This window comes from Aulostomus chinensis, chromosome 19 (genome assembly GCF_037954235.1).
Source record: "Aulostomus chinensis isolate RoL2024-O1b breed Wild chromosome 19, RoL_Achi_v1.0, whole genome shotgun sequence".
Classification (NCBI taxonomy): Eukaryota; Metazoa; Chordata; class Actinopteri; order Syngnathiformes; family Aulostomidae; genus Aulostomus; species Aulostomus chinensis.
In genome coordinates this window covers 17,333,243-17,347,860 of record NC_141338.1, presented here as the reverse complement: position 1 = coordinate 17,347,860, position 14,618 = coordinate 17,333,243, and the positions used below count along the sequence as shown (strand labels likewise).

The 14,618-nt window shown below is 42.7% G+C and overlaps 1 protein-coding gene across 1 annotated transcript in view; it reads right to left on the bottom strand.

Annotated features, from left to right (window-relative positions):
* Window positions 1-1,877, bottom strand: part of vav2 (vav guanine nucleotide exchange factor 2) — a 199,379-nt gene extending 197,502 nt beyond the window's left edge. Inside the window, exons 1-2 of the mRNA XM_086186636.1 lie at window positions 1,527-1,877; window positions 643-1,403 (exon numbers count right to left, since the gene is read on the bottom strand). Coding sequence (XP_086042762.1) covers window positions 643-846 — 204 coding nt within the window. The 5' untranslated portion in view covers window positions 847-1,403; window positions 1,527-1,877. The remainder of the gene's footprint in view (window positions 1-642; window positions 1,404-1,526) is intronic.
* Between the last annotated feature and the right edge of the window lie 12,741 nt (window positions 1,878-14,618).

Sequence of the window (14,618 nt, the reverse complement as noted above, 5' to 3'; positions counted from 1 at the left end):
GACGTGCTTGAATCATGTGACGGTCAGGGCTTGTGGATGTCATGGCACGACGAACATATAATATCTGCTTAACAGTTGTGGATGGGAACACGTATACAATCGCAATTTCTTTGGCCAAATTCCAGAAAATTTGGTTCCCATTTACAATACATCTGGAGGGAAGCCTGACTTGTGGATCGTGGCACCGCTTAGGGACCCCCCTGCTTAGAACCAGAGCAAACACGAGCATGTCTGAGAGTACTAAAACTGCGTTTCACTGACAAACCACACTCCTGATGACCTCACAACAAGCAATGTATCAGAGGCTGCACTGCAAAATGATGCAAGAGGCTGATGTTGGAAAATGGGAAATGTTTCTAGTAGAAGGATGGACAGGATTCGCTTGTGCAAGAAATGAGCCCTGCTACTACTCAAACAACTGGATCATCACATATACTGGTAGTAGCTGTGCTATGGGCTGCGGCCAAGAGGTGGGCGTGTTGTGACAGGAAAGCTGGGGGGGGGGGGGGGGGGTTGCTGAATGATGACATTCAAAGTAATAAGTTAATTCATCCCAACTCCTTTGCCATCCAATGTGTGTGTGAGAAATATTCAAGAGTGTGTAAGTGGGTGTGTACAACCTATGGTGAAGTGGACACTCACCTGTGACATCTGGGGTCTGAAATTGATCTCCTTCAGGTCCACTGATCCCGGCGAGAGGTTGTGCAACATCTGGCACAGGAGCACCCCGTCTCTCAGGGCCTGGGCAAGGTCGAAAACGGCCGCCGAGGGCCACACGACCCGGTGGTTTGGGGGCAAGACCTTGCAGTCTATCAACCACCGCCCGCATTGTCTCCACTCCTCCATAGCGGCTCCGGAGCGGTCTCCCCTCAAACAACACCAAGTCCACGAGCTGGTTCACGGCTTACTCCGGGTACTAGTCGGTCCCCGACCTTTCACTCACTGTCAGCTGGGCAATGTGGCTCTAGCACAACTTTAGGTTAGAAGAGTGGGTCGCATGTCAGCTCCCCTGCCCTCTCACCATGATCGAGGTTGAACACAATAACCCCCCCCCCCCCTCTGTCTCTCTCTCTCTTTCTCTCTCTCGCTCTCTCTCTTCGGCGGTGTCACCAGAAACGCGCTACGGCAATTTTCTTCTCTTCATTCTTAAAAAGTTTTCCCAGCATTCCCAAAATCCAGACGGTGTCAGCGAAAGGTTACAAATATAACAGCTGGGGGCAGCGGTTTGTCATGTACCGACTCCGGCAGAGTCTCACATTTCAGCAGCGGGAGAACCGAGCGACACGGCCAGCCACACAATGTAGGAGAAAAACACGGTTCAAGTCTTGTTTAGTAGTTGAACCGACGCCCGGAACCTTCCGAGGCATTTACACGGAACCTGGCGTTCAGGACTTGAGCTTCCGCTGGTTTCCAGAGCAGAAGAGAAAGAAAAAGATAGTTAGGGAACCGAGGAGACCATCCTGTTTCCACAGCATGCAGCGGAAACATCGCCAGGGAAAAAACAAAACAAAACAATGCGTGTTTACATTTATCCAGTTGCAGTTACTTTGTTTCGCGCTTTGCTTTTCTGAGATTTCTTCCTCTTTCCCCTTCCGTCTGTCCCCTCTCTCTCTCTCCCTCTCACTCTCCCTCTTTCCCGGTCGGGCGCTGGGATGTTGAACTCCCCAGCTGCTGCCGCTGCTGCAGGACGAGGAGGAGGAAGCGCTCGCGCTGCTGACCCGCAGTTGGAACGAGCTCGCCTGGCACGCGCTGATTACCTCGCGCGCATGAAACACTTGACCACGGTGTTCACACTTTTAGCAAAGTGGCTCCACTCTCTCTCTCTGTCTCTCGCTCACACACGCACACACACTCCAAGACAGAGAGAGTTTTTAGAGGGCATTAATGAGGTGAGATTCGCTGACGCGCCCTCTGGTGGAGGAAGAGGAGTCTGCACGGGCTGCTGGCTCGAGGAGGTTTAAAGGGACAGTGCAAAAAAATAGTTGTTGCATGAATGAATGCGTTTATTCTGAACACAAAGTAAATATAGATGACAAAATGATACATTAATGACTTTTATCCGTTTCTCGTATTTCTTGTTAATATTACAAACAACTGTCCCAAATGTGTTTACAACCTGAATATAAACGGTTTCACAATTACCACAAACTTATATACAAACCAGAATAAATAAATAATACAATATCCCTGATCCCATGATCCCTGAATATCCACCCAGTGTCCCAAAGATCTGATTGATAATCCCACCAATCATCATCCACACACTTCTTGATTGTTTTTATTGAACTTTTTTAAATTGATTTATACGAGTGCTTTGTTTTCACTATGTCCAAACCTATAAATATACTCCCATGTGGTCCTGGCCACAAAACATTTCTTAAATCCATCCATTTTCTTCTGCTTATTCCTATTAAGAGTTGGGGAGGGGGGCTGGAGCCTATCCCAGTGGCTACAGGCAGGAGGCGGGGTTCACCCTGGACAGGTCGCCAGTGTATTGCAGGGCCAACACATAGAGACAGACAACCATTCACACTCTCAGTCACACCTACAATCAATTTAGAGTATCAATCAGCCTCATCCCCTCTTGATGTCTTTGGACTGTGGGAGGAAGCTGGAGTACCAGAGAGAACCCACACAGGAACAGGGAGAACATGGAGACTCCACACAGAAAGACCCCATAATGGAGCCGGGGATCGAACCTGGAACCTTCTTGCTGTGAGATTACTGTGAGGTGCTGACCACTGCACCACCGTGCAGCCATTATTTCTTAAATATTTTCTGGAAATGAACCATTTCTTGGTTTGAAGTTATTGGTAGTAGTAGTAGTAGCAGTAGTAGTAGTAGTAGTAGTAGCAGCAGTAGTAGCAGTAGCAGTAGTAGCAGTGAGTTTGAGTTACCTTGGCTAAATGACTTTATTAAGCTGAAACTCCTTCAAATCCAAAGGTTTTATAACAAATTAAATTTGTCTTCAAGTCTGTAGCAATCTTAAATGATGTTTTGCCAAAACCAGGTGAGAGCCACAGCTGCAGGGTTGAGTTCAGCCAGGTCCCTTGGACTGCAGTGGGGGGCATCAGGACGTCCCAGCAGGTGGAACATGATCTGTCCTGATCCACAGCTGCATGCGTCTCCTGTCTGATAGTCCCAGGCTTTCATCAAAGCTTTACACCTCCCCTACTCCACACAAAGTCTGCTGAGGGTCTTCCAGATTTTCCTGGAAGGTTATGACCACTGGCGAGGCGTTCAGTGGGTGTGTCTAACCCTACACACTCAATATAAGGTCGTTTGAAGAGGAAATAACAAAAATGTAGCCTACGAATCAAAGATTTTTGAATTATTATGAAGTTATAGAATAAAATCTGCAGTTTCTGACATTGCAAATATATCATTCTTGTTTTGTGCAAAAAAAAGTATATTTTGATAAAATAATCACCAAACAAACATCATTTGGACAAAATGTATTTGAATTACAGCTTAGCTTTAGCATTTAAATTGTAATTTTTAGAAACATTTTAGAAAATTCAACAAGACTACATTTTATGATCATTTTAGATGCAGTTGATTGTGAAATCATGCGCTAATCCAAGTGTTGGGTCTGTTTAGAAAAAAAAAGAGGGAGAGGTTTCTGTTTGTTAATGAATTCCTTTGGAGCAGGGACAATGTGCAGACCACTTTTTCCAAAATGTTTGACACAATTGTCAAGCACCTGTTGCTAACTTTCTCTGGATGTAGGCACCCCGCCTCCTCTTCAGACATCTGTTCAGAAAAAGACACTTCTCTAATCTGATACATTTGAATCAGTTCATTGCTCACAGTGAGGCCCGCGCAAGCACAAAGACAGGTGTATGATCTCCAGCAGCAGTATTGTGTTGTTATTCCACACAGCAACATGACACGTGTGTCATTAAAAGACAGCTAGAAGTCTCCAGATTCCCTCAAATCTGGTTTATCACTTAAATCCGTAACTGTTTAAACCCCTGTTTCTGAGATGGGAGACTCAGGCAGCCATGTTGATATGTCGTTGCAGGGTAAACACAGGTGTAATTAATAACATTAATTACTGCCCCACTGCATTGAGGTTTTCCAGGGCTCTAGTATGTACACGCTGGCTTCCTGAGACACACTAAATAGAAAGAAGCCATAATTAGTATCATTAATCTCACCTGTGTTTATCCTGCTATGACAGCTCCTTAATGACTGTAGTGAAAAGGGACTAATAGGTGCTAGAGTTTTAGTAACACACTTTAAAACCACCATTTTTAGTGTCTTTACTGTAAATCCTGCTCCCGTTTTATCAGTGGAGTCTTATGAGGTAGTTGGAGGTTCCTCCTGTCACATGGAGGGTCATGGAGCACAGTGGAGCACAGTGGAGTGTGAGGCTTGTTGTGATAGGACAATTTCGGAATAAAATATCTGGGTCAACGGGACAAAAAAAAATCTTCATGGGGATACTCCTGACTCACAGTATGGGAATTGAGATGGGCTTTTTTTTTTTGCCTGACCTACAAGTGCTGGTTTGCCTACCAGCACACACACACACACACACACACACACACACACACACACACACTGAACCTAAACTCAATTCTAACCTTAATCTTAACAGGTCTCAACCACCAAAAGAATTATTTAATATGTCTCAGTCGGACCAACCAAAACATCCTCAATGAGATGGTTTGCAAATCGACTCAGTCCCTTCAAAGACAGCTGTACAAGCACACACATGCACGCACACACACACACACACACACACACACACACACACACACACACACACTAGATAATACATTCTCTTGCTCCTTACCTCAGCCTTAACCATCACAACTGAATGGCTGACCCTGATGCTAAAACTTAGTCTTAACCCACAAAAAGCCCTTTAAAGCTGAGATGCTAAAAAAAGTCCTCACAAGTCATGTCCTCACGGTGTTTTGCCAAGATTTGGTTCAAGATGCACGTGCGCGCGTGTGTCTGTGTGTGTATACACATCTACACACAAACTCTTTCTTCTTGGACGGCAGCATCACACAATGGCTTCGTTTGTCCCTCACAACTAAATGACCCAAAATCTGACCCTAACCAAATTCTATCCCCTCTTTGACCTTGAAACTTCCTTCCCTCTGAAGGACTGTCCAAAATGTCTGCACTTTCCCCAAAAAATTCCTCACCCTGTTGGTTAAAAACCTGTTCCAGTCCTCACTATGTAGCAGGAACATGTATTCTAATCAGTCATCCCTATGTACCACATGAGTGATAAATCTGAAATAAAAAATAGTAAGGGAATATTACATAAAAATGTTGTTTTAATAACAAAAAATTGATGTTACGGATAATAAAGTGGGTGCAGTCTCTGTGAACCAGTATCTGGTATGTGATTATTTCCAACTAGAAAATTCTTGAAGAAATTTCAATGGTGCCTGTAGCTTGCTGTGTGTACTCCAGTGCATGTGTTTTGGAATTAGACATGCTAACAGTTTCAGCTAGTTTTCTAATTGCTAAATTTTCTAATTTAATTTTTAAATTTTAGCATGCTGTGAACATGTTAGCACAATAATAATGGTAAATTATTAGCATGCTAAATTACTAAAAACATCAGCAAGCCTGCTGATATTTATAAATTGTGGCATTTTAGCATGATGCTAACATGTTGGTATCCAAAAGTGCTATAAAAAAAAGCAAACTTGCCAATTTTATCTTTTGCTAATTTAGCATGTTAGCAGGCTAACATGTTAGAACCATTCTGTATGCTATAAGCAGCAGCTAGTTTGTAGATTAATGTAATCTACACATTTCGGCAAGTTAGCACGCTAACGACAGTGGCTAGCTTGCCATTTGCCATTATGTAGCAATTCTAGCATAGAATCACTCAAAAATAATTACAATGTGGCAGTCAGCAAGGTTGCTGCTGCTCTTGGCATTTTAGGATAGTCCTGTGAGGTGCCAGTTGCCTTTATGAGAACTTGATTATGTCATGTGCGACAGCTGTCAGATTCACCTCTGCCATATCACAATAACATTGTCATATTATATAATGTGGTTGAAAATATTCCAGGGAACTGGAATCTGGAAGAAGTCTGTGGAGACTCCTCCTAAGTGTAAACTCTGTACTGTCAAGTGTGAACTGCCTCTGAGTGGACTTGACTAATGATATGTGCAGCAGCTGTTACGTTGCTATGGTTACTCCCTCCAAATCAGTTCTTTCTGTCAGCTGGAAAACCATAATGACCTTCCACTTTTTCCTGTCTCTCTGGAATGGTAGCTTCTCTCTTTCAAAGTGTAACATCTGACCTCAAAACTTTGCTACCGTTCCAACCAGGGGACCTCCTTTAACACCGTGATGTCAGTTGTGTTCTTGTACGACCTACGATGATGAAAATTTTGTTGTAAAAAGAGCAAGTTTGTCTTTGTCTCCTCTTGAAGTTCCTTGTTAATTTTAACATGGGAGTAAATGGGACTGAGGTCATGATATCTGATGCTTGGAGGGTCTCTGAGTGGAATGTGTGACACTTGAGCGTAGAGAGAGGTATTTTACCAATCAAGAGGAGTTTTCCTATGACCTTGGCTAAAAGTGATGATTTTAGAGGGAATTTTGTGGCTCTGATGATGATTTAGGCAATGACAATATACACCAATTTTAAAACAGGAAACTCTCTGAAAATCTAACATAAACTGTTATTTCATAATCAAAAGTGGTAGGCTTGAAAGTCATTCTTTGGGAAAACAATCCTCTGAGTTTCATAACCTTTTTAAACTTTAAATGATATGTTTTCTGGGTTTAACCTTTTTCTTAAGCGCTCCCCTTTGATTCTAAGGGGATTCTGTTTACATCTTTTTGAGGATTTTTGTTGCCACGGGGACTCAAACCACCACCAAACGTCATATACACTTTCACCGTAGCTGTCGGAGGAGTAATGAACAGAAAAAAGTGAGGGAGAATAAATCACTAAATATGTGCAATAATAATCGGTGCAGCAATGCGAAGTTTCACTTGCAGTTTTCCGAGACAGTAGAGGAGGAAGTACTTATATCCTTTAATCCGGTTGATGAATTAGTAGCCACAAGCTGTCACACATTCCCACATTTGATTAATTTTTGGCCACAAGTTAAATTTATTCCAATGCGTTGGTTGATGTGTGGTCATGTAATGAAAGTGTGGGAACAACATTTATCTGGTGGCTACATTCTCTCCTTCTCCCTCTCTCTACGGCCGCACCAAACCTCCTCATTTACCACATTTGCAAATACTCTCCAGCGGTGGCTCCAGAGACTTTATTATCATGTATAGTATTCAGAATACTTCTCAGTGTCATTCAGTACAATTAAACACAAAACAAATCCAAAAAATAAATTCTGTACGTTATAAACCTAATGAAGAAAGTATTTATTGCGGGTTGTTTGGCCACACTGTTGGATTCTAGGTGTCCTAAATGTAAATGGGCGATTAATGAGTTGTTCTGTATTTTGATGAAGTTGTATTCATATGAAGTTGATGTCATTTTGATGACATGCTAACCCGCAACGAGCCGTCACATGAAAGCCGCCTCCAATGCGACTCAACTCTGACTTGATAACCATGTCATTTTGTCATCTCCTCCGTGTACACACACGTTAACTGACCAATCAAAAAGAAGTTAGAGGTCTTCTTCCGTCTCAAACAGCAGACCTGCAGCCCGCATGAGGATCTGCCTCCTGCTGCACAGACCTGACACTTTCACCTCTCGCTGGCAGCTTGTTACCCACCACTCTGTGAGCTGGAAAGAGGCTACGGTTTGTTTGCAAATTTGCCAACTTTGTCGCAAGGCGCTTTTGTGAATGAATGTTGCTAAAGCGGTATGAGAAGTGTCTAAATCTCGTGACAAATGGCGTGAGCAGCTGCGGAGCCGCCTAGCTGACTGGCAGCATTATGCTTTCAAACACACTTGACCATGCAGCGTGTTCCCTGCAGTTGGGCTCTGGATGTTGGTGTTTCTGTAAATGTCAACTACCTATGAGATCAAGGTGCGTCACTGGGGGGGGGGGCCAATAAGATTTCAAGGGCGCTACTGTTCTCCCCTGTCTGAAAAATATGATTGGCCTGTTGTGACTTGTCCCATCATACCTTTTTGTTGTTGTTCCAAACAGAGCAAACACACTGGAAATGACACATTTCATAGTACTTTTAGGTGTTGAAAACCACAGTTATGCACAACAGCAAGCCTCCACACACCCCTGGTCTCAGAAAAAGTGAAATGAGTTTTGAGACGGTTCATCTTTAAGCTAACAGGTCAGGTGCTACTGCTTTTATTGAGAAAACACACTTCGCCTGTCTACTTTATCTCTGAATACAAATATCCTCCAGTCTGCTCCTTGATCCCAGATGTCCTCTGATGGATGATTCTATTCCTGCAGGGTTTCTTCTGTCCATTCCTCAGTGTTACCTTTCTTTTATTACTTTCCCAAATTCCTCCTCTTACATTTTCCGTTCTCGTGGATGTTAATACAATTGTCACACTCGCTCAGTTAATCTCTTAATTGCTACTAACATCAATATGTCACATGTTCCTTGTTCATTCTTGTTGGTCACGTCTCATTACTTTCACCGCGGTTCCCTCCTACATTTCCACAGAGACGTCATATATTTGACTAATTTATTTCCAGGCAGAGCAGGAAAACCAGATGTTCTACGTTTCTTTTGTGTTTAAAACACGCTTATAAAATCATGAAATTCAATCTATAAAGGATGACAACATACAAATCAATATACAAATGATTGCAATACAAGTGAGATAGGTTGTAAACACGGTAAAATCTATTTAAGTGCCAGACAGCATCTATGGAATTGATGTTTATAGCGAGTAGCTGCTGTATATTTTTTATTTCTACTTTCATGGTTCTTAAATATTTCTGGAGAAAGTGAATATTACGCTTCTTTTCTCTTACCCCCTGCAGGCACGAGGGCCGCTCATACAATCAAAATCACAATCATCATAGAATATCCCTTATATAATCGTGTTGGAGGGATCTGGCCCACACAGGGGACCCACCGCCACAGTACTGACTTTTCATTCACGATTCATGTATTATTCATTCTTTTCAAAATTCCATTTCCCATTCAAAATCCTACAAAAACAAGTTTGAAGTTGTGTTTCATTTCTGATTTAGTTTTTTAAACCTTGACGTATCCAAAGGTTTCCCACTGAGAGTCATCGTCTCTTTGACAGGCAGCAGTGCCCCGAGCCACTGAGAAGCTCCACGAGAGCGGCCAGGGTTAAGGGCCTTGTACAAGGGCCCATCACTGGTGGTAATGAAGGTGGGCCAGCGTTGCTTCTTCATGTTCCCCACCCACATTTATCCCTCTGTCCCTGGGGATTGAACTGGCAACCTTCTAAACCCATGTCTGCTTCTCTTTTTCTGTTTATCTCATTTAGCGATGCAGCACATTACGAAACAGCGGAAGGACATTTAAGTTCACGTCTCTGTCCTCTAGGATCTCTGTCAATCTGATACCAAAAGCACATCATGGTTTTGTTTTTTGTTCTCTTACAATAAAGACCCTAAACTTGCGGTTTAGGACTTTTCTGTTTTCCATTACATTTGGAACTATTTTGCTGCTCTGAGGCTTTGTCTATTCCCCTTTTCAGTTCTTTTCATTGAAGTATTTTGATTCTTTTATTTTACTCTGTTTTTTGTACGTCTTTTTGTATTAATTACTTACAATGTTGTTAATGCCCTTTATTTGAAATGTTCAGATCTTTCAGTTGTTGAGTAGGTTCTGTATGGAGTTTGTATGTTCACTCCCTCCCACACACCCAATACCTGCTCCTCAGGTGAACTGGAGACTTTATTTATCCCATCGGAGTGAATGTGAGTGGGAATGTTGTTCGTCTCTCTATGTGAGAGCCCCAAACAATCTTTGCTTGCCTAAAGAATGCTTGGTTTGGAGTTAGACTCAATTTTTTTTGATACATAAGACACCTTCAACTCCAGAATGTGGGCTTAATTTCCGAGTGGTACAAAGTGGTCTTTCTTGCATCTTCACCTCCTGAAGAGTTAGAAGACTGTCCATGGTGCAAGGCCTCAGGGAGCCTGGATAGCTGCTGGACCCAGAGGTCCGGTGATCACGAGTCTGCGAATTTGACAGGGACAATGTTTCATTCATGGTCAAAACATTCAGTGTCCTTCAGGGAAAAAAAAACAAAAAAACCTTCCCCGTCACTACAGAGTTATGCAAGAATATGGAAAGACACACATGGCTTGTATAAAGTGCCTGTAAGCCAAACTTCATGCCGCAAGGATACACACATCCACTCGCTGTGATGGACAGGAAACGCCATGGGCCTGAGGCGAGTCCTGGTCTTTCTTTCAAAAGCTCATTGAAGGATTTGTGTCTCTGTTAAACCTGGGTGCAGGGCTAGACGTCAAGCCATAGAATCACCCCCTCCCACAAATACCCTAATTCTTTGTCTAACTATCGATACACAAAGTCCGATTGTTGTCATGCCATTGAATAGACCATAATCATCCAACTTCACGAGTGCAAGCAGGTGCCTCCTAAACTAAACCAGACAAGGTCAGTAGTCTGCATCTGCCATGGGAAGGAAGTCAGGTCCCTCCAATATTAAACCCCCCAAACATGTTGGCCAGTGACACATTAAAGTGTCATAGATTTTAAAGAGATATTTAAGATTAGGGATTAGCCAGATACTTGGATGAGGGTTAGGGTGAGAGTGTCAGAGGGTGTGAGGCAGTCAGCATCAAGTCGGTGGCAGTAGAGATTGTTCTACAAATAGCTGATTTATTCTTCTGATCAAAAACATTAGCAGGCAGTGCGGCGGTGCAGTGGTCAGCACTGTCTCCTCACAGCAAGAAGGTTCCAGGTTCCAGTCCCGGCTCCATCACAGGATCTTTCTGTGTGAGTCTCCATGTTCTCCCTGTTCCTGTGTGGGTTCTCTCTGGTACTCCAGCTTCCTCCCACAGTCCAAAGACATCAAGAGGGGACGAGGCTGATTGATACTCTAAATTGACTGTAGGTGTGACTGTGAGTGTGAATGGTTGTCTGTCTCTATGTGTTGGTCCTGTGATGGACTGGTGACCTGTCCAGGGTGAACCCCACCTCTCACCTGAAGGCTGCTGGGATAGGCTCCAGCCCCCCCCCCCCCCCCGCGACCCTTAACAGGATAAGCGGAAGAAAATATATGGATGGACAAAACACATTAGCTTAAAGGTTAATCGGAATGAATAAATAATCAGTAATAATCATAACTGATTTATTGAAACCAGTTTTGCAGATAGCACACACTTCCACGTGAAGCCGCATCAACTTCCGGTTCGAGCCCCGCCCACCTCTGGAGTGCGGGTACAGATAATTTGGGTGGTTGTACAGATACAAATAGAGATGATGGTGAACTCCCTCATCATGACTGAGGAGCATGTAAAAACCAATTGTCTAATGAGGCTGGAAGTTAACATGGGTGACCAAAAAGGATGGGATCCAGCTTGGACCATATTTCAAGACTGAGATAAAAATTGGCAAAAATGAAGTGTCTGCAAAACACGTTTCAGTGAGTAAAATCAGGCAGGTTCAAGAGGCTGTTGTCAGGCTGTAGATTTCAGGTTTCTAAATAACTGTCTCTAAAACTTCCAGCTGCTACTTCCAATAGGAAATGTCTGGTGCGAAAAAGATTTTTCCATGCATTTGTAAATGTGATTCGAGGGTGAAAACAAAACTAAAACATTGCCTCCTGTATTCCAAGCCTACTGTAGTTGGACCACTTTGGCCCTCTGAATACTCCAGTTCAAAGAAGGCTCTAGTAATCACCTACAAGCCCATACACACGTGGCTGATACGTGTCATAATGGCCTACTCATGAACTCACCGTAGGACAGTTTGTTATTTTGAGTTGCAGCAGGGGAGTGACACGTTTATTTACAGCTTTTAATGTTTCCCTAAAAACGACCTTACTCAAACTCTGAAATCTTGGCACTCGTGAAAAAGAGAGAGCCGGAGGACTGATTGTTGATGACGCCCTTTGCTCAGTGCATTCTCTGATCCGCAAACGGTCTTTGAGTTTGGCCGAGGGAGCGGTGGGTTCACTTAACTTTTACAGACCTTTTAACAACAGCCCTGAAATATGCCACATAAATCTTTACGCGGGCTTTCTGGGGTAAAGTGTGCTATCATGCTAACAAAAGTATCAGAAAAAAAAGATGTCAAAAAAAAACAACAACACAACAAAAAGCAGTGTGTTCAGAGAGTTTATGTGAAGGAGTGTCAATGGTAAGACAGAGTTTGTGTGTGTGTGTGTGTGTGTGTGTGTGTGTGTGTGTGGTGGTAAAAGTACCACGCTGTGGTCTTAAAGATAAGTGTTCACATAGCTACATCAATATGTAAATGTCATTGTGATTTGAAAAACAGCATTGCCACAGGAAAATAACATATTTTTGTTTTGAATCCTGTCTAGACAGATAGGGAGAGGGTCAAACTCGATTCAGTCAGAGCCGCAGGAAATATCCTCTGTTGGCTTCGTCTTTCAGGTCAGTTCATGCACTTGACTGACAAAGAACAGATGATATCCAAGAAATAAACACGCAAGTGTTTCATTTTTGCATTATTTGAGAAATATACTTGAGCGCTGCTTGGAATAAATGTATTAAAGATGAGTGAGATCCTATCATGACTGAGTCTTTGACACATGTGAGATCCCCAATATGAGGATTTAGAGCAGTCCAGTTCTGATCAGATAAAACAGAAGGCAGGTTAATGCCGCTTGTGCTCTGACAGAAGCTTGGCGCAGTCTCTGTGGCTGAAAGGAAGTGACAGAAACAGTGTGTGGAGGATGTTTGGCTCCAAGGGTTTCTGACGAGTTCATGTTGTGAAACCTTGTTTCCCTCAATTTTACCGTGAAGTTTTGTTGCCTAACCCTAAACCCGAATCAACCAGCTTTGTGCCGTTAGCCTGACCAAGTAGTTTTGTGGTCGAACCCTAACCCCGATCGAATATTTTTATTTCCTAAATGTAACCACACAGTTTTATTGTGTCAATTTAATAACATAATTTGTTGCCTAAACCCTTTCTCACATAGACATGCATTCTTACTGGCTTTCTGCCAAAACCTGAAGCAGTTTTGTATCATAAACTTAACCTAGTAGGCTGTTGCCAGATTTAACAAAGTAGTTTTGTTTCTTAAAACTAAACAAGAAGATTTATTTCCCCAACAACAACAACAACAACAAAAAAGACCTTTGTTTCCTTAAATTAACCAAACCATCTTGTGTTCCCTCAACCTCTTCTTCCACAGCCAGATGTTCCTCCATTGTGCTTTGCCAGCACAGATTTGGCTAAACCCATCATCGCTCTGTCAGTGGAAAAAGAAACCCTGGCTTGTTTGTACTGTATGTCTGTGAGATGATAATACTAATCTCCTGGCACAGAGAAACAAGGTTTATCTCCTCTATATGTTTAAGATGCTCAGCCAATGAACAAAGGTTTAAAAAAAAAAATCGCACAGGTGCTAACAATGCGTGTGTGTGTGTGTGTGTGTGTGTGTCGTGCAGGCATGCAGCACCTATAGCTGATCCAGCCCTACTACCCAGTAATGAGCTTTCAGTGCAGCGCTGTTAAAGATCATGCTCAGCAAATTCTCCTCGTGGATAACTAATGAGTGTAAAACAGATTAATAAGCACCATAAACTCTGTTACAAATAGAGTATTCTACTTTATTAAGAACCTTATTATCAGCTAATTTGCAATTAAGATTCCTAATATGTCACATTAGCATAAATCGTTGACTGAACAGAAGTGCGTGCATGTGCAGGGCATCCAGTAACACATCTGATTCAAATCGACATCGTGAAACCACATTTATTGAATTTATATTCTCTCCGCTGATGTTTTTGCACACGGCGGTGAAAAGAAAATGAAAAGGGGAGATTCATTTATCAAGGCCCACAGTCTGGAAAGTTGCACGCATGTTTTTTTTTTTTATCATTGGATTCATGCGTTGTGAGCAATGACCTGAAGGGACAGGAACGACTAGTTGTCACTGAAGTTGTGGCATTGATCCATCATACCCCAAGGTTGTTGGGTAGCATGTTTCATGTGGCATGATGGGAACGCGGGCGACAGAGCCACAGTGCAACATGCCCGGTGTAAGCAAATGGCATATGAAATGATGAAAGAACTACAGTGTATATTTCCACTTTTGCTTCCCTGCACATAATTAAGCACATAAAATCCTTTTTCCAGGACAGACGTTCGAGAACGTATCCTGCGTGAATCACTTTAGTTGGCTGCTTTCTTGAGGTTTTCAGTGGTTTACGCTTAATTAAATGTACTTTCGGCTGCATTTCTCCTAAGCAGCTGTGACATGATGTAAGTGAATTAACAGGTAGCAGTAATATAACAAGAATATGTTCCCTAAAGCCCATGGCCACAGGCTTTCTCATGCAATGCACAATTAAAAATAATGTCAAATAGCATGACTGCCATCTACTGGCTGATTCCTGAACTGCAGCGGTGCTCAACCAGTCGTTCAGGACACTGGCTGGTTCTGCACACCAGCTTAAGCAGGGACAAAGTTATGGAGACTATGGTTTTTAAAAAGCACAACAAAAACTATATTACTAATAAAAACTTGACAATATTT